At 35.1% G+C, this 12,211-nt stretch overlaps 1 protein-coding gene across 1 annotated transcript; it reads left to right on the top strand.

The window, feature by feature from the left end:
• The first annotated feature begins 466 nt into the window (after positions 1-466).
• Positions 467-10,356, top strand: LOC114251892 (organic cation transporter protein). Its single transcript, XM_028186311.2, has 5 exons — positions 467-633; positions 6,181-6,565; positions 8,368-8,775; positions 9,165-9,408; positions 9,516-10,356. Coding segments are annotated over exons 1-5 (1,467 nt in total). The 5' UTR covers positions 467-632; the 3' UTR covers positions 9,945-10,356.
• The last annotated feature ends 1,855 nt before the right edge of the window (positions 10,357-12,211 follow it).

Here is a 12,211-nt window from a genome sequence, read left to right as displayed (position 1 = left end):
TCCTAACTTCCTTTGTAGCAGAACGATTGTTGGTACCGATCCGTAATTACATAGAGATAGATAGTTTTTGTAGCGACTATTATTACCAAAAATATTATTACAATAAGTACTGACTTGGTTGACTAATTACAGGTCAGTTGGTAGCATTAAACATACTTAAATATAATTTACCGTACATTTTAATTAATGATTCACATCTAAAATCTAATCATTAATAATTTTGATCAGATAGCAGTTTCAGCTTTAACAAATATATTGTAGGTAAAATAATTAATGCCAATCATGTGAATTTAATTCTAAATTAGAATGGACAACGGACGCGGTGTGGTGGAAAACAGTTCATATTAACATAATGAACATAAACGGGTTTGCTTGAAAATCCACGCGGGTTTTCTGAAAACGTCCATTGCCGACTGCGTTCGTAAGATGTATGCCTTATATTTTGTATATTATGTTGGTTCTCAAGAAACTGTGTGTCAATTCGTGTTGGAGCGCGGTCAAGTTAGCCGCGGCACACGGACTGCTTGTCTGTTTAGCAAACGGTTAGAATTAGTGAAATTCACGACATCTCGTCCCTTAGTCTTCTTGCTGACCGCATTAGCAACAGTATTGATTTCACATAAAATCGCAAAAGTGAGTATAGATAACAAATTACTATTTTCTTACTTCATATTCAACACAATTCATGTAGTTAACCGATCGTCGAGAAAAAAGCAAAATTCTCTTTTGGGACGTTAGTGTGCTTTGTTATTATTATTATTTATTAATTTATTATATTTGGTTATTTTGCACAATAACCTTTTTTGAACAATGAAAATCATAATATATTCATGATAATAATATGCGACAGTTGATAATCATAAACTACAGTTTTGAATCCATATGCTTAAAGCTTTTAACATATTAAGTAACAACATAATAAATCTCACCAAAACAGAACTTCAAAATTATTAACATTTTAATAATTTTGTATTTAAATATTTTATACTATATATGTTTTCTTTTTTAAAGATAAGACCCTTTTTCTTTAGATAGTCGACGCAAATGTAACATTTTCATAATAATTTCCAACTAAATCGACCGATCGATAAAAAAACCTTACAGTAAAATATGTCTGTTGTCAAATTTTCATTTTGTTAAACTTTTTATTTTGCTCTTCCAATCTTATGATCGATCACCTGGTGGCATTTAAAGTGTAATCTTACAACCTCTTATTTAAAAATATACCAAAGGCATATACAAAAAATTTCACCAAGAACTTCGGACTTACAATGGAGTTTGTCACACAAAATCGCTAACAAAACAGTAATCTTTAATCTTCATTACACAAAACTAATTACTATGTCGTCAATTATCAGTTTCGGAATGTTTATCTTACTTTTTCATATTCATTATGCGAAGACCACGGTTTTTCCATAAATACGCGAAGACCAGCCATTATAATATTTTAACTCACGTTGTTTCTGTTGGATAAACGAACATAATTGTCTTTGCCGACATTCCTATCTTCTAAACGGATGTGGATCATTATATTTTATATCAGCGAATCGTATGTTTGTAAAAAAGGAGCTTCGTTATGAACAAAAAAACGAAATTCATTTTACGAAACCGAATAAGTAAACGTGTATCAAAAGGCACTTAATCATCTCCATATTTTTTTTCTACTCAAACATAAGTTTTTTTCAAAAATTAATTACTTAAAACACTTACACACTTACTTAAAACAATTACTTAAAACTAATTGAGTTTATAAATTATACGGAAACTTGGTAGCGGCTCTTAAAAACTCCTAGTTCGTGATGATCATGATACACGCAATATTCAGAAGAAATAATAAAAATAACATAAAATCGTTTAGTTTCTCTACTCGACATACATAGTAAAGCTTTAAGCTTAAATCTTTCACTTAAAATTCTCGGACACAGCTACGTATTAAGACTCTTATGTTTTAATTTACAAGGATAACAACTAAGTATACCTAAAGCTGAGATCTGATTACATAATTGGCTTCGTGTAAATGTTACTCTGTTGCGATCAATAAACATTAGTCTAATGACATTTTCATATCGCAGACCGGAGTTTGTTAATATCATTTCAGTGCAAATTTACATAATATTACCCACACGGCTTTATAAGCTACAATAATGTGTAGAGATAAAAAAATATACAAAAATTATGATAGAAAGTAAATGACAAAAACATAAATTGTGGGTTTAATTGAAATAAATATTCATAAACTTTTAATTTGAATTATGGCTGTGTATTAAAATACAATCAAATGTCAATACTGTGACGTCTATGATTACTTTGTTCGTTATGCTAGTTCATAATTTTCTTGATAACTAAGAGTCATGGCCGAGAATATTTGTCAAAACATATCTATATAATTATGGCTAAAAGTATTAAAATTGAGGTGGCGCGGCGTGGGTGCCGAGAGATTTCAATATTTTAAATTTTACTCTTCCGACATTCTAAAGAAAGACAAAATATAAAACTGCAGCTCGGACTGAAGTACCTATTATAATAGTATAAAACCTAAACACAAAAACACCCGTTTTTATTGAGGCAAACTAAAATGAAATTATCCTTTTTGAACGCTTTTTTGCTTGTAATATAATCGATCTTGGTCGTATGCAAATTTTCAAGTTAATCAAACGTCTGATGTTTTTTTGGCAATGTTAAAAAATCCGTGACGCAGGTAGATAAAGATCAAGCTAAGGTAAAGCATTAATACAGTTAACTTCTTCGATTTTCGCCTCCTAATCTAGACACATATTTAGAAAAAATCGCAAAACACATGGCACTGGTAAATACAAATATTACAATATAGGTATACAACAAATATTTGCTCTTTGCTTTGCTCTAGTGTTATTATTCCCCGGGAAATATATTTTTATAGACAACAGCACCATTTTATATTGTACTTGTTTAAAAATTAATAATTATACGATCTTATAAGAATGCCCATTGTATTGTATTAGTATAATAGTTTTTTAGATCCCTAGGGTTGTTGGCTTATTTAGTGCGTTGTTGCCTTGATGGCCATTGACGCAGTTGACGAATTGATAATGCAAATAATGTTCAATACAGTGAAGTACTTAACTGACACGTTTTTGAGATTTATTTAGTACTTTAATTTTTCAAGAATTATAATTACGTTTTTAAAAAAACGTTTTGTAAATAATAATATACAATTATAATCAAAGACTAAACTATCCCCGCTTAGCAAATGTAACGGTTAAAAAATATTATCATGATACGTGGTAAAGTTTCAAAGCAGTATGTTCGAACGATGCGATCTGTTGTTTTTTTTGCACGCAATAGGAGCTGTGGGGTTAAAGCACTGATTAAAGGAGTTTTCCATGAACGTATAAGTTTGAGTTCATTGATTGCTTTCTCGCATAACTGGTTCGTTTACTTTCTAGTGCTACAATCCTATTTAACTTTAATAGTCATCGTATACAAGTAGCACTAGATGTGTTGTGTATTCAAGTAGAGTTAGTGTATAGACTTATGTTTCGTAAATGTTGAAGAACAACTCTCGACGTGACAAGCATAACCGAATATGTGTTTTGAATAAAAAAAGTTTTTATTTTCTTTCTCATACGGTTTCGATCTCAAGAAAATAGTTTTAATAGATCTCAAGAAAATAGATTTAAAAAAATTTAGTTTTTTATAAACTTATCCGATCTCTCTCTCTTCGATCGGTTCCTCACTGCTGAGGATCGTGACTCCGTCCGATTTCGTCAACCAACTGTCTCCATCGATCCCGCCCTGCAGCCCGGTGGAGTGCGTCGCTGATAGGTATCCCCAGTTCCTCCGCTATTTGGTCCGACCATCGTTTGGGACCTCTACCCCTAGGCCTTTTTCCCTCTATTTACTTATCCGATACACGATCGGATAAGTAAATAGAGATAGAGATCGGATAAGTAATAGATATTTGTGGTGCGTTAAAATCTATTACAATTTAAATGTTCACCTAAGGTCTCTAATGTCAGCTTATAATGATGTTGAATGTACCGTTTATGTTCTTCTAATCCCGATTTGTATAGAACTATGTCTAAGGTGTTCCCATCTATGGTCCAAGCCGTAATGTTCGTCACTAGTTTCCTCATATATAATGTGAATAAATAAATTTAAGTTAAACAACAATTCTTCATGTACTAAATATATACTGTTTTAAGTTAATATGGGCAATACAACTTGCGATTTAAAATCGATGTGTAAGATAGCCACAATGTCTCATTGACATTCTCATATGTATGTATATATTAATTATCAAGGAGGCTTGGCTTCATACGATAAGATGAAGTACGCAGCGTCACCGCGCAGACTGCTTTAAAGATAACAACTTAACAAGGGCAAAAGTTTAAATTTTAATCGATTCAAATTTTATCCACAGTCCGTTTCTGAAAAAGTGTTGCAAACCACTGTATTTTACTTTTTTATACAATGGCCAAAAGATAATTAAAGTCTGTTATGGAATATAGCGTAATTAATTTTAGCTGTGCTTAAATCGTGTTTTGTATCTTGGGGATGTGTTTACAGCTGGTTGTCAATGCCAAGAACATAATGAGGGATCACTATTTTACATTAAGCTCATTAAGAAATCTGTCCCTAATAAAGAACAATCGTTCTTTGATTGGTTTCTGCATGAACAAGATTCATTCTGAATACCTATATGTTTTTTCCAGAAGTAATGAGTACAGGCGTAAACCACATTATGAAAAAAAAAATAAGTCGTTAGAAAAATTGATCACAATTATCACACAGACACGAATTATGATAAAACTGTTACTAACAATGTTCTTGTTAGCTTTTGTTACCCGATATTATTTCCTGCTTTTTCAATGATGAACTAGTATTTATATAATGTTAAGACAAGACTATTCAATTCAAAAGGTCACGGTCGTTTAAATTCTCATGAAACTTTAAGGTAGTCGTTATTTGGCACTAGATAAGTTATAATTGGATAAGTTTTGTTTCAATGGTAAGTTTTTTTTGTAGAACAAGTAATGAATTTGATTACTTTAATAAAATAACCTTTGATGTTAATCAGTTTTAGCCTCCACCACCATTTCGAACAAAGTCCACAATCGATTGAATTATCTAAATTTCCATGTTTAAATTTTAATAAACATTAAATTATTTTATTACCTTAATGTCTCAATCACTGACTATAAAAAATGGGTTATCGTAACATCACCTCGAAGTTATTTTAGAACACGTGATTCTGTCACCCCGGCTCATAGGTCATTATCCAATTTAAACCGACTCCTTATCCAATTTACGAGAGCTATTGAAAAAAACTATAAGTAACTTCTACAATATTGTTAAAGATATTACATTATTAAATATTAAATAGATTATATAGCAAAATATATTAAATTACGTTCGAAGTAAAAGAGTAATATATCCACAATATATCCATCGATTTTCGTGAGTCGTAAACATTAGTCAACATAAAACCGAATAATTAGTTTTATTTAGTAAAAGTTTTACATTTGTATAAATAAAAGAAATCGGTAACATTTGTTTCGTTGTTTTTTTTAATCCTAAATTTATTATGTTGAATGATAAAAATGACGGAGTGTCTAGACTAGTGGACGCGGCAAAAATTCGAGTGTTTCGTCCAACGATATTACAATGTGTAAGCCGCCATGCACCTTGAGACACGATGTTTAAGTCTCAAGTTTCATGTCCCAACCCTTTAAATCAGATCATATCGCGCGAGTTTCATTAAAAAAAACGTAATAATACATTTCCGCTAATTATATACTGATAAACTATATAATAATTTATCGCTTGGCGGTCACAGATAATAGAAACGGAAAGTCATGAATTAAACTAATTAACTCTTATTTGTTTTTAAATACAGTCTGCGTCAATTGGACCATTCCTTATAAGTAAAAACTAAGTTGCATCACAATTCTATTGAGAAAGTTTGTTTAGGATTTAGTATTCTGAAGTTGATTGTTTACGCATTATGTAAAACTGATTCTCTTCGAGCACTTCATTGGGCATGTATATTCTAAATTCGTAGATTTAATTTAAATGTAAATTTTTGTTTTCTTTGGAATTCATAAGAACTTTCGACTTGTCTAATACACTAACTAATACACACACACTAATATAAGCTTTTAATCTACGTTCGTGTGAAAATGTTTTCTTTTGTTACAGTGGTGGAGAGCGAAATAAAAGATGTCGAAAACCAGAAAGTAGATGAGGATCCGATTACTAAAATCATTGGAGCGATCGGTAAATGGCAAATTTGGATATGCTTCGTGGTTTTCCTCGTGAAGTTTCCAGTTGCCTGGCACCAGATGAGCATAATTTTCCTAGCCCCTCCAATGAACTTCACTACTTCGAACACCAGCGGTGATTTCGATAATGTATGTCTTGAAAACAGCTCCGAGTACGTCTATGATCACAATATCTTTCAAGAGACCATCGTGTCACAGTGGGACCTCGTTTGTGACAGGCATTGGCTGAAAAATCTTACACAAACAATTTTTATGCTCGGCATCCTCGTGGGCAATATGCTATTTGGCCATCTTTCTGACAGGTCAGTACCGTCCAATTTAAGCTATCGATATCTTAATATAGAACTTCAAACAGCATCCTTAAGTAGAAAATTGATACATCCGGCTGACAATTGTGGAACAAATAACCTCAATTATGCGGAAATGATTACTTTATCCAAACGTCAGTTAATAGGACGTTGGACCACTTGTAGGGCGTCTTACAATTTCTACGAATCACATAGAGTACGCATTAAATGAGAGTTTTAACTAATATATTGATTGGGAACCCGAAAGAGTCCGCTGAGTCTCTCGCCGGATCATCTAAGCGGGTCGCGATTCCGATCCGGTAGCAGATGCATTCGCGAAGCAGCTGCCCTTGTGCTATTAGGTCTCCTTTGGAGGAGCTCGGGCAGCTGTTAGCAAATCCCACCCCTCCTAGCTGAGCCCGTCTTCGCCCACCTGTCCTGGTGAGACTGGAAAGGCCCACGGGCCACCAGTGATACTTACATACATACATAATACTTACATACATACCTTCCTAAAAAAACTCGGTCGAGTAGGTATCACCCCGCTGCGGCTAAACATTCACATGCGTCCAGCATAAGAGAGTCAAATAAAATTGTGACTTCGATTTAACTAGAGTAGATGGGTGACTGTATTCACAGTAAGATACGTTACGTTATGCATGTGTATTGAATTATGGTTTCGGTGATAAACATTCATAACAAATGATAGTTTTGTAATCAGTGTATAATAGTCAAAGGAAAATATTCCAAAATCGAATACAGGTGCGTTATTCCCAAGACTTGTATTTAAAAATTTTATCGATTTTTTTTTTATTTCAAGTATGTTTGTAACTTGTATAAACACTAAAATATCAGCTGATTATCGGAATTCACGATCTTTAATTTGATCTTGGGGTGCTCACTAGCCAGCCGGCTTCGCTTTAAGCTGCGCGTAAACAAGCACGGCCACAATAGGCATGACAGTATTATGTACAAGCTCACTAGGTCTTGATGGATCCACTCTTAGTGCAGTGGAATGCTTCTAATTCTAACGCCATCAACAAACATAGCTTTTATCAAAGTATTCGTCGAATTCGTCACAGCTCGGCGTGATATTTAGCTCCTAACCGCAACTCAATGAGTTTTTCACTAGACATTCGTTTCTTCTTCTTCTTCTCAGTCGTGTCACTCTTGACAGAGTGGTCGTGATCGTCATGTAGTGTTGGAAGGGGCAGACTTGATGCGTCTCACGATGTCGCGCCATCTCTCCCTGCTCGAAGCCATTCTACTGCACTCATTTAAGGGACCTCCCACTGCAGTTTTAATTTGGTCGGTCCACCGCATTGGTGGCCTCCCGCGCGGTCTTGTACCATTAACGCTTCCCTGTACAACGAGGCGTTCTATGGAAAGACCATCACGTCGCGAAACGTGTCCGAAGAAATTCACCATTCGAGACTGTACTATACCAAATAGACGCTGCTTGATGCCGAGTTCCTGAAGTATCGAGACGTTCGTAACGGTTCGCTATTCTCGGTTAGCCTCTACTCACCTACGTAATTGGTATTTTGGTGAACCTCCAAGGGATTCAGTTATGCAGTAATTACGCAAATTTTAATTGTTTTGTAAATTCCAAACTCGATATTATTCCTTCGTGGTGAAAATTGCTTAAACCATTTAGAAAAAGAACTTGTCTCAGTACATGCAGCTATCCGTGCGAGATTGTTTTTCTGAGGAAGGCCTAGAAGTTTCAAATGTAGATAATAAAATTAATATAACACATACGAGAAAAAACTTACCACTAAAAATAATAGTAATCCAAATTTCATTACACTTTTCAGATTTGGTCGCAGAACGCCATTCTTAGCAGCAGTATTTCTTCAGCTTATTTCTGGAGTAACAACTGCATATTCGGTAAACTGGTACATGTTTACAACACTTCGCTTCATCCTTGCCGTGGCCACTGGAGGGACTATGGTTACAAGCTTCGTACTCACAATGGAAATAATCGGCGCTAAATACAGAGAGACTGTTGGAATCATTTACCAGATACCTTTTAACCTCGGACACCTATCACTTCCGCTCTTTGGCTACTACTTACGGAATTGGAGCAATTTCCAGTTAGCCATATCATTACCTTCAGTGCTTTTCCTGAGCTATTACTTTTTATTACCGGAATCGCCAAGGTGGCTCTTGACCGTAGGAAAATCGGAAGAAGCTGTTAAGATATTAGAAACTGCAGCAAAAAGGTAACTTTAGATAAAATTACATAATTGATACTTTACTTTCCTTTATTTATTCCTGAACGTGGTCAATCAATCAAAGGGTATCAGTGTCTCACATTCCGCAAATACGAATTCGGCCATGCAACTTTTACTAAAGTCATATACATGTACATACTTTTGTGCACGTATTGAATATTATTGATAATTTGAATAGTCACAACGAGACGCCTGTTTGACATCAACTCTCTTTGTCAATGTCCTTGGTAATTTCATTCATACCACTAATTCATACCACTAATTATTAAACGGACAACTTTACGTATTCTTCGGCAGCATTAACGTAAAGTATCAAAATTGATAAAGTTACGCAACACGTTTTCTTCTCTAAAGTTTTTTTTTCCTTTTTTTTTCAGAAATGGTTTACCAACGGATAATATTGGTTCAACGACACAGAAAATGGTTGTGGACATAGGAAATAAGTCTGAAGAGCGTGCTTCGTTTTTAGCCTTGTTCAGGACTCCCAAGCTCCGTGCTCGGACAATCGCGATTTGCTACAATTGGTTCGTTTGCGGTCTCTGCTTTTTCGGTGTCTCCCAGTATATCGGACAAGTCTCCGGAAATATTTTTACCAATGTTGCCATATCTGGAGCTATACAGGTAAATTTTTATTTTTATTTTTATTTAAATTGTCTATTACGATAAAAAAAAATAGTTCCTCAGTCGATACTAATTATTTAATCCGTTCGTATTTTAAATTATTTCAGGTCCCTGGAACATTGATCTCGATCTACGCTAATAGAGTCCTAGGAAGGAAAATGACACTAATTATAGCTAACTGCATCACCGGAATCAGTTGCCTTCTAATAATGGTTGTACCTCGATCAGAAGTAAGCAATTTAATATTAGGTTGTTCCGGTCTTTGGGGACTGAGTATCTCATTCGCCACTGTATACTTGTACGCCGGTGAACTCTTCCCAACTGTAGTAAGAAACTCCGGCGTGGGATTATCATCGACTGTTGCTAGAATAGGATCTATGGTTGCGCCTTTTGTTGCGACCCTAGGTCACACAAGCGCTTGGCTTCCACCATTGGCTTTTGGGATTGTCCCGTTAATTGGAGCAGGGCTGTGTATCCTATTACCTGATACACGAGGTAAAAAATTGCCTGATACTCTGGAAGAAGGCGAAGCGTGAATAAATTGATCTCTCAAGAATGCCAAACAAAGGCTAAGGCTTTATAAATAAAGTACATATTCAAAATTAGTTATGAAATAATCTTATCGCACCTGTATTGGTTAATATGAGTTGAGAATTGTATTCATATATTTGTTGTTAAAATGTATATAATATTAAGGTTTCGTTTTTAGATTTTCAAGTATTTAGATCTTAAGTATTTTAATTAAGTACTATTAAGTGTCTTTTTAATAACGATCAAGAAAATAACATTAAATGCTATTGTGTTCAATTTGTGTTAAAATGTCTTTTGACGATATTTTATTTGAGGATGAACATTTGTGCCAGAACTTACTGTTTCATCTGTGAAGTATGTTTAGATATAGTTTAAGATAGGCTGTGCTTGATAAGTTCAATAGACACTAAAGACAAATGAGCTATTTTATTTTAAAATTTATTATTTCCTATACTTTAAGGGCATCGTTATAGGTTGTCTATTCAAATCACTGAAAATGTTATGGTCATGCTTTAACGATTTCCCTTTGTTCAGATTAATTTTTTCTCCTGTCATAAATACGGGGGCATAGAATGACAATTTATTCGATGGGTTCCATTTTAATTATATTGCTTAATTTTTACAGGAAGAAAAAATATAACACAACATCCGTCCTCCCGAATAAAATTATTTTAGCATATAATAATAACAATATTTTTTTTAATAAAAGAGATAATTAAAATATGAAAATGACTGAACTACACTCCCTAGCACGATGATGTACCATATTACGTTCTTCGTTTTCAAGTGACGGTTTCTCAAGCTGGTAGTAAAGATAAACCGGTCTTGCCTTTCAGCTGTCACACGAGATCGCAGTTTTCCTTGACGACAAACGAAGCAGTAGTACGGCTTAAATTCAGTTGTGCACTCACATTTCTTTAGCTATGCCCGGCCTGCAGAAGTGCTACAGCTTTGGGCGGCTATTTCAGGCCGAGTATCCATAATTTTTGGTAAAAACTGGCTCAAAGTTTAGCCTTTAGTAGCCTTTTTATGGAACCTATATTCAGAAAATCAATAAAGAAATCAAACTTTCTCGAATTAAATGAAGTCGTCGTGGCCTAAGGGATAAGACGTCCGATGCATTCGTGTTGAGCGATACCCCGGTGTTCGAATCCCAGACGGGTACCAATTTTTCTAATTTGTTAATACGTACTGAACAAATGTTCACGATTGACTTACCCGCTGAAGGAATGACATTCTGTAATAAAAATCAAACCCGTAAAATTATAATTTGCGTAATTACTGGTGGTAGGACATCTTGTAAGTCCGCGCGGGTAGGTACCACCACCCTGCCTGCTTCTGCCGCGAAGCAATAATGCGTTTCGGTTTGAAGGGTGGGGCAGCCGTTGTAACTATACTTGAGACCTTAGAACTTATATCTCAAGGTGAGTGGCGCATTTACGTTGTAGATGTCTATGGGCTCCAGTAACCACTTAACACCAGGTTGGCTGTGAGCTCGTCCACCCATCTAAGCAATAAAAAAAATAGCCAGAACTGGGGACTCCGGTAACCGTACATTCGTCGAACTCGGCAATTCGACGTGCAACCCAACCTAAATATCAGCCCCCTGAGTTTCTCGGCAGATCTTCTTAGCGGGTCGCTATCTTAGAGCTGAAGGTATCTAATGCAAGGGTTTATAGGTCTAGGATCCATAAGAACGTGTCTAGGGCGTCGACGGGGACTGGCTCCTGCATGATCAGGATTCGGGGGTAGTCAGAGGCGCAATAATATATAAGGCAATTATCATGACGCATAGCCTTGTCGGAGTACCGTTCCGACGCTGACTTCATGTGTTTCTGGATTGATTCGAGGCCCAGGTCGTCGTGTAGGTCAACGTTCCTCATGAACCACGGGGCTCCTGTGGGGATTGGAAGGTGTCTATGTGTGTGGGGGTCGCGTGCGCGAACACCATACTCGCGTAAGTCATGACATAAGTAAGTTTTCTAAAGTGTCACCTTGTTCCAAAAGGACATTTTATCCAATTATATAATCTATAATAAGAAACCCACGTCATCAATCTCAATGTAAAATCTCATTTGCCTGATAAATGAAATAATAAATATTATAAAATCACATTAATGTATGATTATTTGCTTATTGAGTTTATTCCTGTTTATCCAATATTAAGAGTTTAATTAGTATACAAGAGATTAATATATTATTTTTATTACGTTGACGGTTGAATTTATTCATACACATCTTGAGCTTAGCATAGACAGCTTGAGACATGAGG

The sequence above is a fragment of the Bombyx mandarina genome, chromosome 23 (assembly GCF_030267445.1).
Source record: "Bombyx mandarina strain Sakado chromosome 23, ASM3026744v2".
NCBI classification, from domain to species: Eukaryota; Metazoa; Arthropoda; class Insecta; order Lepidoptera; family Bombycidae; genus Bombyx; species Bombyx mandarina.
This window is presented reverse-complemented; position numbering and strand designations above follow the sequence as displayed.

Coding starts and splice junctions, on each gene's coding strand:
- LOC114251892 (XM_028186311.2), top strand. Junction 6,566..8,367: donor TTTGGCCATCTTTCTGACAG/GTCAGTACCGTC, acceptor TACACTTTTCAG/ATTTGGTCGCAGAACGCCAT. Junction 8,776..9,164: donor TTAGAAACTGCAGCAAAAAG/GTAACTTTAGAT, acceptor TTTTTTTTTCAG/AAATGGTTTACCAACGGATA.